General features: G+C 40.6%; 1 protein-coding gene across 1 annotated transcript in view; it reads left to right on the forward strand.

Moving 5' to 3' along the window:
* Nucleotides 1-21,688, forward strand: part of syne2a (spectrin repeat containing, nuclear envelope 2a) — a 67,007-nt gene that overhangs the window by 3,383 nt on the left and 41,936 nt on the right. The window contains 29 exon segments of the mRNA XM_073492612.1: nt 721-888; nt 1,016-1,117; nt 1,316-1,519; nt 1,794-1,999; nt 2,382-2,489; nt 2,876-3,173; nt 3,422-3,577; nt 3,734-4,072; nt 4,196-4,332; nt 4,820-4,949; nt 6,546-6,713; nt 6,818-8,305; nt 9,496-9,654; nt 10,512-10,667; nt 10,749-10,990; nt 12,132-14,169; nt 14,269-14,603; nt 14,726-14,870; nt 15,708-15,908; nt 16,408-16,667; nt 16,747-16,897; nt 17,412-17,555; nt 17,643-17,774; nt 18,162-18,344; nt 18,504-18,641; nt 18,776-18,961; nt 19,450-19,572; nt 20,123-20,305; nt 20,502-20,600. Of these exon segments, the coding sequence (XP_073348713.1) occupies nt 721-888; nt 1,016-1,117; nt 1,316-1,519; nt 1,794-1,999; nt 2,382-2,489; nt 2,876-3,173; nt 3,422-3,577; nt 3,734-4,072; nt 4,196-4,332; nt 4,820-4,949; nt 6,546-6,713; nt 6,818-8,305; nt 9,496-9,654; nt 10,512-10,667; nt 10,749-10,990; nt 12,132-14,169; nt 14,269-14,603; nt 14,726-14,870; nt 15,708-15,908; nt 16,408-16,667; nt 16,747-16,897; nt 17,412-17,555; nt 17,643-17,774; nt 18,162-18,344; nt 18,504-18,641; nt 18,776-18,961; nt 19,450-19,572; nt 20,123-20,305; nt 20,502-20,600 (8,379 nt within the window).

The following is a 21,688-nucleotide window of genomic DNA, read 5'->3' on the forward strand; positions in this document are numbered from 1 at the left end:
ATATATATATATATATATATATATATATATATATATATATATATATATATATATATATATATATATATATATGAGTATATATACACATATATATATATGTGTATATATATATATATGTGTATATATATATATATATGTATATATATATATATATATATATATATATATATATATATATATATATATATATATATATATATATATATATATATATATATATATATATATATATATACACACATCACTCTTTGACTCTGTAACTACACAAATAGTATTTCTCCTAGATATCCATTATCACTGCAAATATCTCATTTCTCAGGTCTAAGGTAAATCCATGACTCTAAGCAGGCAGGTCGAAAGAAAAGGTTCAAAACAAAGCAGAATACAAACTGGCAGGTAACAAAAAAAGAAGAAGCAGGCTGAGACAAATCCAAAAAACCTGAGGAGAGATACAAAACTTAACTGAGAGCAAACCAGTAAGGCACAGGAAACACAGGAATACAGATGAAACATAAGCTGCAAATGTAAACAAACTAATAACTGAAAAAGGGAAGCACATGGACTAAATACACAGGAGGCTAATCAGAGACAGGTGAAACTAATCAGGAGAATCTCAATACAACTTAAACAACAGGATACACGTGGAGAGTGAAACTTTCAAAATAAAACAGGAAATTAATTAATTTAAACCCCAAACCATGACAGTTCATATTCTTGCAGATATCAGAAAGAACAGATTCCTACATTGAAAACCTCCACCATGGACTGACTCTGTGGGATGGCGTCCTCCAGCTGGGAGCAGAGGTGGAGAGCTGGACCACCAATAAACTGGCAGTATTTGCTGAATCTCCGTCCTTTCAGGCAGAGGAAGACATCAGGGCCTTGCAGGTAAAACAGTCTTCCTGTTTTATTTTGTAATGCACAGGTACAAACTAGTTTGGACAGCCTTATGGGAGGGAAATGTTCGTCAGATTTATACTTTTAACAAAGATCATCTCCTTTTAACTTTGTTCAGAATGAGATTGTGGCCCAGGAGGAGAATATGGAGCGTTTCCACCGAAGAGCCACTGAGATTCAGACGCTGCTTCAAAGCACAGAGCCTCCTCTGGAGCTGCAGGTACAGCATGTGATTTAGTTTCCTGTTTGGGATTTGGGTGCTTCAGGCTAAATTACTGTAAAGCTGCAAGGATTGACAGATAAAATGTATAAATATAGTACTGGTTTAGTTTTCAACTCCAGTTTAACTTGTTGAACTGAGGTGTTGTTGTGAAATGTTGATGCCACTATTTCAAACTTCAAACTTTATTTTGTCTAGGTTGTGGAGACCCAGCTGAGGAAAAAGATGGAGCAGCTGAGGGAGCTTGTTTCTGAAGCTGAGGATGTTTACAGGCAGATGGTGGCTGCTAAGGGACAAATTACTGCCAGGATGGATGAATGCTTTAACTCCCTTCAGAAGATTCAGGACTCCCTCCTCATGCTGAGTGCTCCAGATGTTGCAACGGTCCTTGCAAAACTCAAGGTGAGGGCCTGACCTGTGGTATACAGTGATGCACATTGAGGCTGAAATGAAAATTGGGCTGAAAGCAACATGGACTGCACCAGTTTTCACCAGAACTGTGCCATATTTGTGTAAACAAAAAGGTTGTTTTTTTATTTTGTCACATTCACTGTATTTTTAATGTGTGAGAAGATCTAACATCTGATAAAGAGGTTAGTGGTACATGAGGTTGCAACATTAGATAACTGATGCTTTAAAATGCTTTTCACTTACAGTAACTTATCCTCCTTTCCAGGATTTACTTTATGAGCTGCAGGCTCAGGATGAACAGGCAGAGAGCCTGCTGGAGCATCTGCGTATTATGGCCTCCATAGCAAGTTCATCCAGCCTAGAGAGTCTGTCTGTGGACGCACAGCAGCTGCAGAATAAAGTCAGAAACACCCATCAGCTCTTCTCAGAGGTGGAAGACCGGACTCAGAGAAATATCCAGGCTCTGGACAGGTAGCTATACTGTTTTTGACGGAGGAATAAGATATGTGAGTTTATTCAGGCAGTGTTTGTTAGTAGGATGAACTAGTTGTCGGTTTTGTTGTTTTCATGGGATTTGATGACAATCAGGACAATACAGAATATCACCAAATGTACCCCTGAAACTCTGAATGTAACAGAATAAAGTTTGAGTAAAATCAGTCTGAGAGATTAATGCAGTTCTGTAAGAGATAAAAAAAAATTTAAAAAAAGACAGCAGGACAAGTTTGACTTGTTTTCTGACGTCTGTCCTGTAATGTTTCTTGACACTTTAATCTACCATGCGTTGTACATACTGTCTATAGGTGTGTTTGTGTCATGCCTTGACTCATACTGTATGATCTTTATGTTGTAGGCTGCAAAGTGAGTGGGAGCATTTTGAACAATGGTTACAAACCGTTGAGGATAAAGCAGCAAAGGAGGAGGATCTTAATCTCCTGCAAGAGGAAGTGCTTCAACAAAGGTCAGCTGTTTTCTGATTTCAGATATATGCTATCAGGCTCTGTATACTATGTATATTTAGTTTATAGTAAGCTACAGGTGATATTCTCACTAAAAGATAGTAACATTTTCCAAAATAAGAAAAAGGGAGATGCAGATGTACTAAGTTAGACCCAGAGGGTTGAAAACAGTTACTAAAATCTGTAGAAACCAGGAAAGGAAGTAAGGAAATCCGCAGTAGGTAGACAGTTTATTCAAGCACACAGAAGCCTGGAAAATTTTAAATAAGGGGTATGATTAATGTTACAACTTATTTTTAATGCTCAGTTTTAGTTCCCATCACTAACATTTGAAAGTGTGAATAACCTGTAACTGGACATCAACACTGTCCATATTATTCCACTGCAGGGTGAGGACAGAGGCCCTCAGTCGGCTTGTGTCATCCTTACAGAGCAGCACACTCCAGCAGTCTCCTCTGGTGGCAGAGAGCAGCAAACTGTTGGAACGATACGACAACTTTCAAACCAACGTTGTGCATGGCTCCAGTGTAAAGCAGAGCTCTCCGAGCAGAGATGTCAAGGTGATTCAGACTCTGTCCAAGACAATTCAGTCCTCCGGTGGAGATCTGGGACAAGTTGTTGACTCTCCGCTTGGTGAAGACCTCGGCATCCAGAGTCCTGTGGCGCAGAGATTTAACAGTGCTCAAGTAAGAGAACATACTCAGTTTCTCTGCACACATGACAAATCACATATTTTCAAACAATATTCACTCTATGTATTGTTAGCAGCCACTTAAAATCAATGACCGTGAACACATGACAGGTTGGGTCATTGAAAGGATACTTGAGCTCACCTGATAGGGAATGTCAGACAAAAAAGGTTGAGAACCAGCGTTTAATTAAGATAAATGATAAGCTGTCTGACATCGACTTGGTGTCCCTGAAATGTCCACAGGGTGTGTGTTCCCGCCTCGAGGAAGGTGTGTGTAATGAGGAACATTTTGGCCAGTTGCTGCAGGACTGCCACCATAAACTGACTTCCCTGCAGGAAAGGATGTCAGCCTGTCAAACTCAGAAAGACAGCTCAGCTGGATTGATCACAGCTCTGGAGGTGAGGTCCATTAAGTACACTGATGCAGTTAATCATGTACAAGCTCCTTACATTTCCACTCACCATGATAAAAGACATTTTTAAGAGGCCACCTATATTGTATTTCTGTTTATAAGAACACACAGCATGTTTATCTCTCACTTCTTCACTTTGCAGGCTTTGCTTCAAGAAGTTGCACACATAGATAAAGACCTTTTACAGATTGAAACATTCAAGGACTCGATCACAGCCAGTTCCACGGCCGAGGCCCAGGCCAGCTTCTCCCAGCAAGTCGACAACCTCCAAAACCACAAGAGGGCACTAGACAGCAGCATCAGAGAAAATCTGGCGCAGCTCAGAGAAAACGGCAACCAGAGAGTTCACCAAGTGGAGGAAGAGGTCTCCTGTGCACAGACAGCGCTGAAAGACTTGGTTGAAAATGTTTCAAATCTGTGTGAGAACCATGGAGTGTTGCCTGATATCAGCGAGCTCAAACAGCAGTGGAACACAATACAGGTATTATTAAGAGATCCTACAAAATGTTGCTTTTCCCTGAATAAAAGTATAACAAGTTCACAGACTTGTGAACAAACTCACAGTGTCATCGAAGGAGCATTTATCTCTCTGTCTCTCTCTCAGGACTGTGATACCAGGCTGACAGAGTTGGCTGCAAGTGTCGACGGCCTGCAGAAAACTGGAGAGTTGAGCATGACAAAGGAAACACTTCCCGCAGGTTTCAATTTGACTGTCAAAGCAGTTGCTAAAGACCTTGACAGGTACTTAACCTTGTTTCAAAACAGATAAGTCGCATTCTTCACATTGAGAAACTCAAAAATAAGCTTTTGGAACCAGTTGGTCAACACCACAACGATTCTAAGACACTGGCATAAGAAAAGTAAACAAATAACAGCGTGGCAGAGAAAATCTGATTTCTTTGCATAGACTTTTAGACTTTTTTTTATTTCCAAGATGACACTTTGTGAAAGGTACATGAACACACACAAGCTCACATTGTTTCTTGCCATAAGTCAAGAAGAATTTCCCTGAAAATCATTATTGTTCTCTCTCTCTCTCTCTCTTTCTTTCTTTCTTTCTTTCTTTCTTTCTTTCTTACTTTCTTTCTTTCTTTCTTTCTTTCTTTCTTTCTTTCTTTCTTTCTTTCTTTCTTTCTTTCTTTCTTTCTTTCTCTCTCTCTCTCTCTCTCTCTCTCTCTCTCTCTCTCTCTCTCTCTCTCTCTCTCTCTCTCTCGTGTTCTCACTGCAGCCTCAGGTCCATTTTTGAACAAAAGAAACAGGAGTGTGCTGGAAACACTGCTAACAGGGTGAGACAGGTCATCAGTCAGCTGCAGAAGTTGAGCCAAACAGTTCATGATGAACCATCATCACTCAGCCAGGTAAAACAACCTAATGTGTCTATACATTTGTCTGTTTCTCTTTTTATTCCTAATGATGATAAAAATCTGGGAAAACAAGTCACAAATACTGTAAATATTTTTAATTAATAAAAAGGTTCTGGAGTCTCCTGAAACAGCTGGGAACTTTGAGCAAACATAACTCAAACAAAGCTGAACATTTGTTGGGGGTCTATCTGGTGTCAACGAGATAAATGTAGAATAAAGCCAGCCTTATCACTTGATATGAAATCTGAGTATGTGTTGTCCACTCTGTAAACCACATCAGCGTATTCATGTTCTATAAACAATGCAAGATAAGGTTATTTCTTAACATCATCACTTTTCTTTTCTACTTAGAATACAAAAATGTAGCCTAGAGAGTCTTGTCATTAAAATTTAAAAGTTCTTAATAATTTTCCAAAATAAATAGTATTTGAACAGGCCCTTAACACTGTTGTCTGTTGCCTCAAACTTTTGAAACACAAGTTCAAGGGAACAGTTCCCATGAATGATGGTAACTCTAATCCAGTCCCTGTGGGCCTGCACTTGTGTTAATACCAAGACTATTATCTTTTGCTATCTGGTTTAGGATAGAAACCAAAGATTTTTCTTCCTAGCAGGACTTCAATGTCTGTAAGTTGTTCTTAACATGCAACAAGTCTGTCCTCTACTCTTAAATAATACTACAGGGTGAAAACGTATTTTCTTTGTGGTACACGGTGAACATAATAGTCCTCACAGGGAGGTTGTGGCGAAATTGCTCAAAGGTTTGGTCCTTGGCATTACTAAAGATCACAAACATGTTGGAACTCATTTACCATCTGCCAAAATCTCTGAAAGCTTAACTCCACCAGTGCAATTCCTGTTTTGCCAGTCGTCTTTTCTTCTCTTTGTTCATTTACAGTGATAACATTCATGTCTATGCTGATAATGTTGATTACATTATATGACAACTATTGGATTGATTGCCATGACATTGCGTACAAACATTCATGGTGGCCAGAAGATGAGCTCCAGTGGCTTTAATGATCCCTTTATTTTTCATCTAGCGCTAACAACTCTTCAAACTATTCTCATATCCTTTTGAAGTACGTATCTCTACATTCACTAGCTTTTTTACAAACATTCATGGTTTCCACAGGATATGTGGATATGTTAGTGATCCCCTGACTTTTCCTCGAGTGCAACCATGAGCTTCATACTTCGGTTTTTTGTGAAATGTCACAACAGCTATTTGATGGATTGCCTTGAAATTCTGTTGACATTGATGTTCCTAACGGGATACATTTTTAATAACTTTGGCAATCCACTAATTCTTCATCTGACACTGACCCAAATTTGAACCCTTCCAATGCTTTAGCTTATGACCAAATACTTGCAAAAATAATGAAATTCCCATCAACTTCAGCTTTACTTTGCATTTTGTGGTTATTAGCAAATGATAACACACTAAACTAACATGGCAGCAACTGCAAACATCGTACCTGCTGAGCACTGAAATAGTAGACGGACAAGCAAAGGTGTAAAAAACGATTGTGGGTCACCTGTGGGAATGTCTATTTTTGAGCTTATATATCTGTCTATGTGTTCTTATAGGTAGCTCTGGATGAGGGCTTGTGGCGTCAACAAGCTCTTCGTGAAGTACTCTCAGAGCGAGACTTTCTTCTAAACTGTCTGGGAACAAACGTGACAGAGGAACTTGAGAAAAGTGTCTCCGATGCTCTCAATGAAACACCTGCAGTTGAAACCTTAATTCAACACCTGGTGAGTCTCTCCTCAGACACAGTCCTCTATCATCCAATGTAATAATGTTAATAATGTAAAGATGTTTTTATTAATATTTCCAATCAATTAAATGTATTCCACAGGTCAGTCATGGTCCTTGTGAAGGAGAATTGGACAAAGGTGTTGACAAAGCTTTTAAAGGAGAAAGTGATGCACCACATTTAGCTTCAGCCGCTGAAACTCCGGCTGTGTGTCCTTGTGCCTCTCCTTCCCTTTCTGCAACAGATGACAAGGAAAACTCCGAAAGTGGTCCGAATGACAACAAAATTAAAACCCAAGGCACTTTGGAAACAACCAAAGAAGATGCATTTGTCCCTCATCAGTTTCCTTGTACAGAAATCCCAGATGATTTCAAATCAACAACCCAACAAGAATCACATCAGCTAACATCAACTCCACCAAAAATAAACTTGACAACGGATGATACTGGAAATAGCTCAGAGCCTTTAATGTCAGGCTCGCTTCCTACTCTCAACAAAAGTTTAACAGCTCTGCAAGAGAATGCTGAATCATTGCAGGAAGACGCTACCTTGACCCAGGACTCAAAATTGTCGGCTATAGGCACAGACAGTACCAAAGAAATCAATTCAGAACTCTGTGTCAAATCCCTTGTTGGATCCCCAGCCACAAATCCAGACAAATCCCCCCTTTCGACCCCTGGAAATGTGTCTGAACGTCTAGCAGCACAAACAGAGACGTTTGAGGCAGTTACAGATGCTGAAGAACAAGAAAAACATTGGGAGGACAACAGCGCAACCCCAAAGAAAGTGTTTACAATAGTGTTGGACATTGAGCCGCAGGACATGCAGAAAAATAACAATGTTGGTCGAGATGTTATCAGATGTTTTCAGGGAGCAGTGCTGTACGATGCACAATCAGACACATTTAAGGCTGTTACCAATGTTCAAGAAAGGGGGAAGTGCTGCGAGGAAGTCAGTTTGAGACCAGATGAAGTGTCGCCTGAGAAGAAATCTGGATTCTTTACAACAGTAATTGATCCTGAATCTGATGACACAGACTTGAATCATTTAAAGAGTACATTAAGCATGTCTCAAGCAGCAGACTCACTACCAGAAACCCCTGCGGCATCAGTATGTACAGAATTCGTCGAGGTAAAACCCACAAGTGCCAAATTATCATGCAAAGAAAACCCAGAAGCCTGTGACCTAATTACCAGTGAGGTGTTGAAATCCTCCAAATTATGTGGAAGGTTTGCAAATGCAGCGGAAACAACATATCCGGATGTCAAACAAGAGCAGATGACAGGTTTCTGTCACACTCAAGAGCAAACAATGAGCTCAGTTGTGGAGGGAGATGCCTTAACCGGAACACAAATACCTGCTGGTGACAGTAAACAGTGGACTGCTGCCGACACTGCGCAGAGCACAGGTACAGGACGTTTGGAGACGGCAGAGGGAGGAAACATTGAAGAAGAAGCAAGTGGGCGTGACTGCCCAAAGTCCAAACATTTGAAAGTACTAACAAGACGAGTTAAAGCTACGCCACTAATAGAAGAATGTAAACTGAAGGTACCTGCGTCGCTGGAGGACATAGAGGTGACACAGGGACAGGTAAATATTAAATATATATTCTGTGGATTTTGTTCTTTCAATCTTTTGTAAGAAACAAAACGTTGATAAATTACACCAAGGAAATATCCCCCTACAACTTAGCCTGGTGTAGCTCCTAAGACACGAGATATTAAATGAAAGCAGAAGATGTAAAAATAAAGACAATAAGGCAGAGGTATGGGTCTACAGACAGCGAGGTCTTCCCTCACATCAAGACAATGAGTATCAGGAAAAGCCTCCTGGCTGTTATATGTTAATATCTGCAGAGACAGTTTAGCCCTGTCTTTTGCATTTACAGTCTATCATGAGGTGACCACTGAAAACTAGACTTACCGTAATGCTAGCAATGAATGCACTGGCCGTCATGTTACAAAGTCGATTTGTGGAGCTCTTCAGTTTATACATGTGTTTGGATGGTACAAGTCAAAGGCACTGAGGAATTCCTAAGAGAACCTGTCATTATAGTGAGTAATAACATCGTGCTTTCTCTGTGTAAACAGCTAACATTTGTTTCCAGGTGTGAATGTTGAGTGTCCTGAAATGTTCCCCAAAATTTGTATTTAAGAAAGCACTAATTGGCTTCCTGACCCTAATTTGACTTTTCTGTTTTTTAAATTCCAAATTATTGAGATTTAAAACATTTTTAAAAATGAGGAATTACATATTTTTTTATAATTTAAGCATCTTGAGATTTAATCAGGGAAAACCACACTAGAGCACTTATACATTATTCTCCTTCATATAGTTTTTCCTGCAGCGAATCAGAAATCTGCTGCACGCTTCAAATCCCCTTCCTGCTCCACCTGCACTCTGCTACAACATGCGTATTGGTCATGTCCAAAACATTTCAAAAGGCACCTCCCATGTTTTTGTACAGTCTAGTAGCCGTGCAGTTCATGTAATGTTTTGGTGTCTAACCAAGTTATAACAGACCAATTATTTCTTTAAGAAGCAAGGGAGGCTGCACTTTTTAGATAAATAGACCAAGTCTTTCTCCCTCAGGGCAAACTGCTCCCTACTCAGGCACATTCTTGTGTTAACTGTACTGACTCGCCTGGCTGCTGTCAGTATAGTAATATTTACCAGTGTGGAGCGGGGTAAGAACAGGACGCTCTGTCATTATCTATGGACAAACAAGGGGAAAGAAGGAGGCTAAAGTGTGACACAACCCCTGTCGCCTGTGTTTGTAGCATCAGATCCAAGAAAGCATGGAGCCCGAGAGCACAGCGCCGGGTTTGGCAGCTGAGGAGACGTCTGATGGATCACCAGAGTCCTGTGAACAAGCGTGCAGCATGCAGGATATTTTGTCTGAGATCCAGAGCTTGGTGGAAAGAAGTAACATAATAAACGTGAGTATTAGATGTGCAGGATTAATCGACAAAAAGTCAAAATGATCTGATTCCAGCTGTGTGTGAATATTTTCTGTTTTCTTTACTACTTTATGACAGTAAACTGAAAACATTAAGTATCCTTTATGGGTATAGAAATGAAAGTCACCAATTAAACATTGAAGTGTTATGAGTTTAAATGTAATTGCATATGCTCAAGTGTCCAAACAGGCCAAGAGGTCAGTTTTAATTGTATAAATAAACAGTGAGCCAGATAAGAGCTGAGAGTGTTTTGATGGATGTTTGTGTATTCCCATGATGCTGCTGACAGGAAGGTCCACAGGAAGGATCTAATGAGGCTCAATGATTTCCTGCAAGGTCATTAGTGGGTTTAATCGCTCACAACATCCAGTCTATGACTTGCCCAGCCAAATTTTATGTTATTTTTATGTTTTATATATTATTTTCAAAAAGACTATTCATCATGTAGACATGTACAACCTTGAAAAAGAAGACCATTAAAAGAGGCACACTAAGCCTGAAAGAAAGGAATTTCATTTGGTAATTACTTTCAAGGTCCTTTCAAGGCTGCAATTAGACTAATATTCCTTAATATTTATAAAAATCATAAGGGCCTCCAAGACACTCACTCACACTCCCTGATGAAGGCTCAATGCTGACATCTGAGTTTGTTTTAGGTCTAACATGAGCATGCCATGACAATAAAGGGGTTATATTTGTGCTTTTTATGCATTTTTCACTATTTTGACATTTTCCAGACCAAACCATTCATCAATAATATACATACAGCACTGTAACAAGTTTTTTTCATAAGTAGATTTCTCTTTTTATTCTTTATCTTGTTTATTTTGTTACAGCGCTCACCACACATTGATTTGAATTGGTACCTGAAGTCCTCTCCTGGTGAACCCGAGATTCGATTAGTAAGAACTGTTCAAAAAGTCCTGGCATGTCGCTATCAACCAGCACAGCTCGATGTCACCGCAATGGCCAAACAGCTGCAGGAGGCGGAGGTATGTACTTCTGTTTCACAAGTAATTTAGGGTAATGTTACTAGCTGATGTCAGCTGATGTTTTTTGTCTTTCTACTGTAGGACTACAGGCACTCTGTACAGGAACAAGTGGCCACCATGAAAAGCACGAGTGCTACCAGGATTTGTGATGCAGGTGCCCTGAAAAGTGTTGAAGGACAGTGGAGTGCTGCACTGCTGGATGCCTCTGCCACCGTGCAGGTCAAAGCTGCACAGCTGGATCAGGTCAAACAGTATCACAAACAGATGAGGATCATCAGAGCTCTGCTGGAGGTTCTAGATGCTGAAAAGGACAAAATGAGCTTGTGAGTAATCCTTTGATCCTTTATAAATAACTTAGGATGTTTTCACACCAATAGTTCAGTTCATTTGGTCCAGAAAAAGAAATAAAAAAATATATATAGTTATATTTAAGTTCTGGTCCGGTTCCTGTTCAGTGACTTTTCAGAAATGAAACAAAAAGAGCAAACATGATGTTAAACAGCCTGACATGTGACTCATTGATAAGACAGTTATGATTTTGAGCATTATTAGACTGCAATAGACCACACTTTATGAACGAGAGACCGTCTTGCGATGGGATCACACCAGCTGCGACACACGTCAACACGTTAACATGACTCAGTAGTCATTAATACACTATTACATGTGGACATTTAATAATGTAATAACAACTACACACCTTTTGAAGTTGTGTGTGACACTGTCACCCTGAAAAAAATCTGTTCACATACAGAGACACAAAAAGACACCGGCAAACACCTGGCAACATACTCAAAATTGAATGTGGTTGTTCCAGATTCAGTTGGCGTCTCTTGGACCACATTTTGATGACACACACACCCAAAGTAAAAATATTACCAGCTGAAGCTTGCTAATAATAATTAACAGGTAGTGACAGGATGAAAAGGAGGAGTCTTGTATAATAATAATTCAGAGCTTGTTACTGTCAGATTTCTGCCACTCACCTTTTAATGGACTAAATAAACTGATAAAGTACTCTGAGTAGGATACAAACGCAGCCATTTTAACAACTTCTGACCCCTTAAACTGGGAAAATACATATGCTGACTTGCGTAGGTGTTACAGTATATGTTAAGCAAATATTGCATAAATTTAGACATGACTTTATACAGATCATTTTAAAATCACTTCCTGAAAAGATTTCATGATAAGCTGATGGATTTGTCAGTGTTTCAACTATGTACCATCACAAAATCTTGTGGTTGCTCTGCTTGCTTTCACACAAAAAACGAACCGCAACAGAGTCCACTTGGTAGCGGGCGGAGACTACCCTTTCCTGGTAAACTTGGCCCAATTGATTTGTCTCGCACCCCAGTTTTGAAACAATTGCTTCAAACGAGAAAGGTGTGAATACACCTTTAATATTTTATTGTGTACCTGACACACTATACATTCATATACTTGTGTTATTGGTTTTGTCAGAAATACTTTGGGAAGCAGCAGCCTTCAAGCTGACAAACTCCAAGCCCTGCTGAAGACCATGGTACTGAAAAAAGACAAGATGGAAGAACTTCTCCATTTAAGTAGCCAGTTTTCAGTCCACTTGAGCGATGCTGAAAGTTCAGGTGCTCTTCTTGCCCAGCTTGGAGATGTCCAGGAGGAATGGAGGCTTTTGGAAGGAAGTATCAAAAGAGCTCTACAGCATGCTTCAAGCTCCACCTGTCAGTCCTCTCTTCTTATAAAACAGGCCGAACAGCTTAAAGGCAAGCTTGAAGCTCTTCAGAAATCCACCTTTGAAAGCCAGGACAGCAAAAGTGCTTTAGAACTTGTTTGTCTGACCACAGACCTAAAACTATACAACCAGCTTTATCTGCACTTAAAGTCTCAGTCAGATGCTCTTGTCCGTTTCTCTCTGGGTCAGAAAGAGAAGGATGAGATTATATGTAGTCTTCAGGAACTGGGGTCCTTGCTTAATGACACCAAGAGCAAGCTTGACACTTCCACACACAGCTGTGGAGGCATTTCTTCAGCTAAGATCAACAAGCAATTACAAGACTTGATTGTATGGGCAAAGCAGGCAGAAAACCACATCTCTATTGGGCAAAAGTTAGCACTTTTCCCAGATGAGGCTCGTATTCAGATAGCTGAGATGAAGAAATTTCAGACTGATATTTGGTCTAGAAGGTCCAAGATGCAAGTAGAAGTTGAACAGATGAAAGATTTAGCACCTGACACAGAAAAGGAGGAAAGTGACCAAGTATTGAAGACGGTGGAAGAACTGTATGAAGCTATTGCTGACAGCTTGGATCATGTTCTCCACACCATGAAGAAAAATCTGCACGAGAGAGAGAAACTGTTATCCAAGCTTGCTAGCATGGATGCCTGGTTAGCAGAAACACATGCTAAAAGAGACCCCTGCGCCCATGTTGACAATGTTTCAAAAGCTGACATTAGAAAGCTGCAGAGCGAGCTGCAACACCACAAATTAGCCACAGCGGAGATAGAGAGCCAACTAAAGCTGGTGGATGCACTGACAGTAAGTTGCAGGGAAATGGCTGAAGGGTTGAGTCCAGGAGAGAGCCGCTACCTTGTCAACAGACTGTCAGGCCTTTGGACCGAATTAGATGGATTGCTAGCTCATGAGAAAGCAACCAGCTGGGAATTGGAGGAGCTGATTCATGAGAGAACCTCTTCAGATGAGGAGTTATCGACCATCCAGGCTAGTTTACAGCAAATTTCCACCGATCTTGAAAAGCAGAGGTTCCCTTTAACACAGGAAACCCTCTCAAAAACTACCCATTTCAAGCACATGCTAATGGAGCATCAATGTGAAGTACAAGAGCTTCAGCACTGCCAGGAGGCGAAACGAAGCTCTCTGCTGTGCACCATTGGGGAACTGCAAGACCAGTGCAAAGCTCTTAGTGTTAACACCTTCGAGCAAGACAAATATCTGCACCTGAGGAGACAAATGGAGGAATCTAGGGACATTGCCAAAGAGCAAATCCAGCGTGCCAAAGATAAGACAATCAGTGTGGGTGAGAGGTTCAGACTGTGCCAAACGCTCTTAGTTGAACTTCCTTTGGTAAAGACACAGTGTCAAGAAGCAGCGGACCAATTGGAGGCCATAGCTCCGGAGTTGTACCCATCTGAGCTTAATTCAGAGAGGCAAAGGATTCGCCACACTGTGGAAACTTTAGTCTCCTGGGAGTATTCTGTCACAGGTCATATCAAAAACCTGGTGGCCGGGCTTCTACAAGGTCTGCATTTTTCCTCCGAGCTTCCTGCCTTAATGGAGCTTTTCCAAAGAACAGGAGTGGAACTGGAGGGAGCCGAACCAGTAAATCCAGATGAAAAAGCTGTAGACAATGCACTACGGAGGTGCTGGGTCATTTGGAGAAATATAGAGTCTGGGATGAGGGTGTTGGAAGGTCTGGGACAGAAGGAAAAAATTAACCTGAAGAACTACAAGGAACTTTACACTCTTAAGGATGCAACCAAGCAAGAGTGCCATTCACAAATGGTAAGCTTAAATGCTCTTACTTTTGAGGATATTCAGCCATTCATCCTTTTGTGTGTTGTTTCCCAAACTATGCTTGATCATATCACATGTATTCAACAGGAGAGTTTATCCCAGGCCAGAGAATCCTTGAAAGATTACCAGTGGGCTGCTCAGGGAGCAATAGGCTTCCTTCATAATGCTGAAGCCACCTTCTTATCAGCTCCTGGAGGGTTTTTGGACTGTACTGAAGAACAAAGGCAGACTCAGCAGGCCCTAGAAGCTCTCGAAGAAGGATTTCAGGCTCATATCAGCCACCTTGGGGAACTGTTGCCACAGCAACCCTGCCTGTCCCGCCCAAAGACTGAGCAGCTCCACATCAGCATCCTTAGCCAGTTGTTGGTGGGAAGAGCCATGCTGGAGGCCCAAGCTCAGCTCAGGCTGGAGTCCTTGCAGAGGTACTGGCTGCTGTTGGCTCATTGAAAGATTTGTATATCACATTGTTGTGATTATATCTGTGTCTTTCTTTCTTTCATAGTTTTAATGAAGTAAAAAGACCTAAAAGACAATTTTCTCACAGGTGTGAAACAAGACAGCAAAGCCACAGGAAATGTCATGAAGATATACGTCAGCGTCTTTCAGGGCTTGAAGCGAAGCTTGCAGAATGTGCTGCAGAACAAGTGACTTCATACGTAAAATGTATTGGCCAACAAAAAAGAGCTATGGTAAGTTTGCAGCATTAGTACAGCTATTATTGCAGCTAGTGGTTAGCAAACGTTTTCAGCATGTATTTCTTCACATATGCTGGATCTACTTGAACTTGGCATGTCATAAACATTCACAATTTTTTTTGTTAACCATATTAATGATGTAGCTGGCACAACGATTGGTTGGTCTCTTGGTCCATCCACCACTTTGGTCCGGACTAAAATATCTCAAAAACCATTACACGGATTTCCATGAGATTAACAATATTCATGTGCACCAGAGGATGAATCCTACTGATCTTGAGCAGGTTGACATTTTTGGCTTTTCGTGAAACCTCAGTCACTATTATATCAGACAGATATCATGTTAAATCACACCCGTGGAGATACCTTGAGTTTTTCTCTAATCCCACCATGATATTTGTGGTTTTGGGTGAAATGTCCCTTAAAATATTGGATAGATTGCAATGGAATTTGATAGACAGTAATTTCTCCATTTATCATGGACTGTAATCAGTTTGATGATGACTTAACTAAAGGTTAGGCATTACCATCAAGTCAAAATATCAGTTTGCCTGATTCTGTACTTTTTATGACCAAACTAATGACTTTTCCATCAGCGAGTTAGCATGCCTACGTTAGCATTTAACCATTAAAACACTTTTGCTAACAACCTGACAGAGCTGCTAGCATGACTTTAGACTCTTAGACCTGTTGATTTACCTGTCCACGTACCACCGTAGGCACCATTGTCTAAGGACTGCATTGGGCATTTTGACTGACATATCGTACAAATAGATGGACAACCGCCTGATTCAAACCTTAATTTGAACTTAATTTCATCTCTCCTTAAAGCTTCTGATGGAAGATCTTCGCTGCCTCGCTGGTAAGATAGAAGAACTGAGAGCTGGATGTCCAATGCAGGGCTGTGGGGTTGGAAGGGACGGTGAACTGGCCGCTCTGTGGAGACGCTGGGTATCATTACGACGAGGCGTCGGCCTCCTGATGGCGCACACAGAACAGAGAGGAGAGGAATGGAAGGACATCACAACAAGTGTGAGTTATGAAACAAATCCTTACTTTTGCATCAGTACAGTAACATGTTTAACTTGACGCAAACCCTTTTTTTTCCTATTTTCTGGCTTCCAATTGTGTCCAAGGTCACAACTGGTTCCCACTTTGCCTTTCTCTCAGGAAAGGTTTACTGTTTTAAGTGACTTGTATTGCTTTCCGAGACAAATTTAACTTACTGCAGCATAACATACAGGACATAAAGGACAGAGAGTAGTAATATATGGATATACTGAGGATTAAATAGCTATTTGCTGAAGTGCTGATGCCCTCTGATCTCAGATCCTCAGGCAGTTGTTTTTATCTTTATTGTTGGGTATTTTATTCCATTTATTTTTTATCATATGTATTTATTATATCATATTTAAGCTGTCAGATTTCATTTTTTTAACCCTGGTTTAACGATGCAAACTAATTAATAACTTGTTTTGAAAAGTGCTGTATAAATAAAGTTTATAGTTATTTTAAATTCTTTTAACTTTAGATGGAGCAGTGTTGCAGCTTTTTGGCCAGTCTTCAGGCTGACGTTCCAGACTCCTCCATTGTGAGCTTCGCTCAAGAAGAACCCCAGGAGCTTCTGGCTCAGGCTGAGATGCACCAGGCTGGGCTGGAGCAGGAGCAGCAGGACTTAGCCTCCCTGGAGCATCGACTGGAGCACGCTCTGAGCTTATCTAGTTCCCAGGATCCCATCAGCCCTGGACCCGTTGCCAAAACACTAGTGAAGATCCAAGAGAACGTCAGGAGGTGAGATTTGGTTAATATGCATGTGGAAAGTGATTACTCATTAATGTGAGAGATACTGAGAAGATACTATTCTCCACAGCTTGAAAGAGAGAAACCTGCTGGTGGTAGCTGCAGCCCAGGCAGAGGAGAAAGAGAGACAGCAAGTCCAAGAAGAGATAGGAGCGTTGGAGCAACACGTGTTCTCAATTCTCTCCTCGCTGGAAGCCTGTTCAAATCCATGCAAACAACAGGTCAGGATCATTTTTTAAGCTTTATAGTCCAAGCTTGAAAATTTTGGCTTGAGATTTGTATGAGGGCATTTGAAGTAACATCTGGGAAACAAAAAAAGAAAATGTGACAAAAATGTTGACATATATTTGATTAGAAGCCCTTCACAGAGCCATTGAGAAATACAAGTTGTGTTCACAGGCCTGTTTTTGTTAGCGCATTGATAGACCTTGAATAATTAGCTACAAAAATTAGATTAAAGACTGTATGTGGTCTTTTCAAGTTGATTTCTGTCTGAACTTAATCATTGTGAGAATCAGTAGTGCAGTAAATGGTTTACCGTCAGTCATCCTTCTCTTTTAAAGATGGAGCGTGCAAAATTTGTGCAGGGCTGTTGTGAGCTCTCCTTCATCCTTTAACCGGAAAATAAGTTAAACAAATTTAGGAAAGAGCTCAAACTTTTGACCCCACTTGTAACCTCTTAGTCTTTAATTTTTCCTGCCCTTCCAAACTTGTCGTGCATTTCCATCCTGACAGAAGCTCAGAAAGGATTTGTCCTCCCAGAAGGCCAAACTGAAGAGTATCGTGGACGGTGTGCAGAGCCGGTACGCCGAGATACCAGCTGATATCAGCAGAAGGTTACAAGAAGTTCAGATGTCTCTACAAAGAGAGGAGGACAAGGTAACGCAAAACAGGATAGAATCCACCAAAATCTCCAACCAAAACCTCTTATATTTTTCTAAACGCATGTGTGTGGACATTCTACAGTTCATGGAGAAGCGCTACCCAGTCCGGAAGCTGAACAGTCAAGTGGTGGAGTTGGGATCAGGTCTGGAGAAAGTGAAAGCGTTACTCGAGCAAAAGAGTCCGACAGTAGACGAAGCGCAAAATTTAATCAAGGTGTGTGTTGGTTTATGTTTGCTTGTGTGTCTGTGTGTGCATGTTACATAAACCTGCAGATATGCAAAGACATGTTCCTCTGTCTTCTTCATTAATGTCTTGAAAACGAGTTCCAAACTTCATTTATTCACCTTTCTATCAGTCACTTATAGATATCTCATTGGATTTAGCGTAACTGAGTTTATAGTGAAATCTGATGTTTGCACACTGCTTCCAGCCACCAACACTAGCCGCTACTAGCTACGTTAGCTATTGTGCAAATTTATGTAGGCATATGTCTGACAAGACAACTTGGACAAATCAACTGTAACAGCCACTGTTTCATAAGAGCTGATGACAAGCCAGGATTACATTGTCACTACATACTCTACATTGTTTGTTCTCCAGCGTGTGTGGGATGAGCTGGATGCTTGGCACAGCCGCTTGATGCTCCTGGAGAACGAGGTGCAGGATCTAGCAGAGGACCATCCTGATCAGGCCCATCTGCTCATGGACCAACTCACCCAACCACTGCAGCTCTACCAAAACGCAGCTCAGATGGCCGAGCAACGCACCGCTTTCCTCAGCAAGGTCAGGAATACTATTCTATACTTACACCATGTAACAGGAGCCATGGTTTGACTTTTTATGGGTCTTCAAATTACACTAAAAAACAAATACATCTATATGGAAAGTGGCCGCCAAACTGCCATTCTGCTTCTCTTATATTTTCTATACTCCTTTTGCCAGATCCCCGCTTGTCTTCAGGAGTATGAAGGTATTGTGCACGGCGCCACCTGCTGGTTAGATGAGGCCCAGGCGTGGCTCAGTGCTCCCTGTTGCTTTACAACAGCCAGAAGCCTCCAGAACCATGCAAACTCCCTACAGGTCAGAGAAACCAAGCAAACAAACAAAAGAAGAGACAATATTCTTGACATGATTCAATATTGACCACAAAGTCTGCAAGCATTTTCAAATATTTCATGTTACCAATGAATTTCATTTTAAATCCTGAACTATAGCTGGTGCTGGACGACTCGGAGAGGATCAGACATGCCCTGCAGGACTTTAGGCCCGCCTTGGAGGAGATCTCTACTGTGTGTGACATGAGCACCCAGGAGAAGAGGCTGGACCAGAATGACCAACAAGTCCAAAAGATGCAAAGCAAGATCGTAGAGCCGCTGGAGCAGCTGCTGCGGGCTGTTGTGGTAAGAATTTTTAAAAAAGAGGAATTCCACAAATTTCAGGTGGTCAGGTGGTTCCTGGCAGTCAGAGGAAACAGCTGGGGTGTTTTCTCCCCAGTGCATTTTAGTTCCTCCGCTTTCATTTCTACAGAGAGGATTTTCTTTCAGTGACACCTGACTTCCATTTGGGCAGATTAACAGAATCTGTTGAATCTTCCAGTGGACGGGATGATCTTCTGTATTATGGTCACATTTTGACATTGATAAAACATGAAAGGAGTGTGCAACAAAAGTACCCAGCCAGACTTTATTATGGCTATTGCAACATGGTATGCATGAGGCCCCAATTTGATCTAATTTTACGTGATATGAAATCAAGACACAATCAGTAGCATCTTGGAAATGCATTGCTTTTTATGAGCAGTTATATTCTTGTTTGTACAGCTTGTGAAACAGTCTTGATTATAAAATTACAAGTCGTTAAAAAAGGTTCATGGTAATCTCCATTCCAGGTGGTGGAGGCAGTAGAAGCAGAGCTGAAGACGATGGAGAAGAACGTCCCGAAGATCAGAGCGATTTTATCCTCCATGGACGACTCCAACATCACTCTGACAGAGCATCTTCAAGACCGACAGGTGATACAGTGCTTTTGTTTCTTATTCATGAATTTCATGTAAATATTCTTGAGCACACAGAAAATTTAAACTGCAGTGTTGTAGTAAAACACTTCAGACTAAAAAAGGATTTTAAGAATAAGAATCCAAGTGTCTAATGAAAGAAGCATCATATGTGTAAAACAGGTCAGGGATGCATAATGTATGCTTCCTGTCTTTGTGAGACAGTCCTTGATTTAGACACATCTACGTACAGCATACAGTTCTTCCTTAAGCATAATACGACATTCTTTAACTAATTAAAAATAATGTTACCACAGATGCTAAATGTTATTCATGTGTCATTCACACATATGAAATTATTGGTTCATTTTTTGTCCTTCTAACTTTAAATGTTGGCAGTATTAAATACAGAGAAGGAGTCGAGCACAGGTGTATCATAACTCTGACCTTTTTTTCTGCGTTCGACAGTATAACGTAACGATTCAGACTGTCTGATATCTTGATACAAAAAAAGTTTAAATATTTTAAGTTAAGTAAGTTTGACAAGCTTTTCTGTTTCAACCTGAAGGTGATCCTGGCCAATGTGCAGTCGATGCGGAGGACATTAGAAGAGATGGAGAAATGCAAAGGAGACCCTCTCCTCCCTCGAGGAGCAGAGGAGAGCCTGCTGGTGTTCTCCAGAGCCAGACTGCTCCTGCAGCAGCTCGAGGAGCTGGAACAACTAACCCAGCAACAAGCCACCCTGCTGGAGGTACAGCGTTAAGTCTAAAAGCAGAGCACATAGGAGAAATAATTACTTTGATCTGTTACTATAGAAGAAGAGTAGGGAGGTTCGCCTTTTGTCTTTCATGAATACTAACAGTCATAGTAATTATTTTGCTGGCAAAACTTCAAGTTGAATTAAATAGCTCTGTTTTCACATTCTCTTGTCTCTTTGACTAACTTAGAACAAGATCAGTGAGGAGGATCTTGGCACCACCACAGTCTCTGACACTCCTGAAGAAATCCAGCAGCAAGGCAGATCTGCAGAAAGACACTTTGGCCAGGTAATAATAATAAACAGTCATAATAAGTTCATCAGCTAAAACAATAACACAAATGTGATGTTTGACTGTTGGAATGATCTTTGTAACTAATCAGACATGTTGTCTTTTAATAATTTTATGCTGACAATTTGTGGCAGTCCACCACTTTTTTAATTGAACTGCTTTGGGAAATAAAAGTGACAGTTACCAAGTCCATAATTCCACCATTTTTGAATGAGGGATCAAGTTGGGTTTGGGGGCGGCAATAGCTCAGTCCGTAGGGACTTGGCTTGGGGACTCAAAGGTGGCCGGTTCAAGTCCCACTCGGACCAAAAAAAGAGTATGATATGGACTTGTAATGGAGAATACTAGTTCACATCCTGGGCATTGCCGAGGTGCCCTTGAGCAAGGCACCGACCCCTAACACTGCTCGTTGGGCGCCGTTGCAGATGGCTGCCCATTCACTCGTTCTCCTCTATACACTGTGTGTGTGTGTGGGTGTGCATGCATGTATAACGTGAGTGATAAAAAGAATTTCCCCTTGTGGGATTAAAACAGTATAATAAATTAAATTAAATTAAAATTAAAGTAAAATTGGTGAAATCTTCAAGGAAGTCAGGCTTGATGACAATAGTTTATTCCTTCTGTTATCTGGAATTGGTTGAACCCACCCGATACAGTTTACTTGTCAAGCAATAACCTCAAAACTGATTGATTGTTTTTTGGAGAATTATTCTTATATTGTCATACTGTGCGTACACAGTGATTGGTTAACTGTATATTAATATTATTCAGAACAATCATCTGGACTCACTTAAATTTCAGGTTAGAAGACTGCACATAGCAATTAAAAAAATGTTTGTTTCCTGGGTAAGACGATAAGTGATGTGTTCAATCGTTTTATTATGATTTTATTAAAATGAACAGTCCTTTTTAGCAAATATATATTCACTAAATTTACATGCATTCCTCCCTTAGACTCCATTAGTCCAACCTTTTTCTGTCATACAGTATAATTCTAAGATGTGGGATTAATTCATAAAATGCACTTAAAATCATATTTGTTGTAAACATTATGTTGTAAATAAAGCAAAAAATTAGTTGATGAC

The sequence above is a fragment of the Pagrus major genome, chromosome 22 (assembly GCF_040436345.1).
Source record: "Pagrus major chromosome 22, Pma_NU_1.0".
Lineage (NCBI taxonomy): Eukaryota > Metazoa > Chordata > Actinopteri > Spariformes > Sparidae > Pagrus > Pagrus major.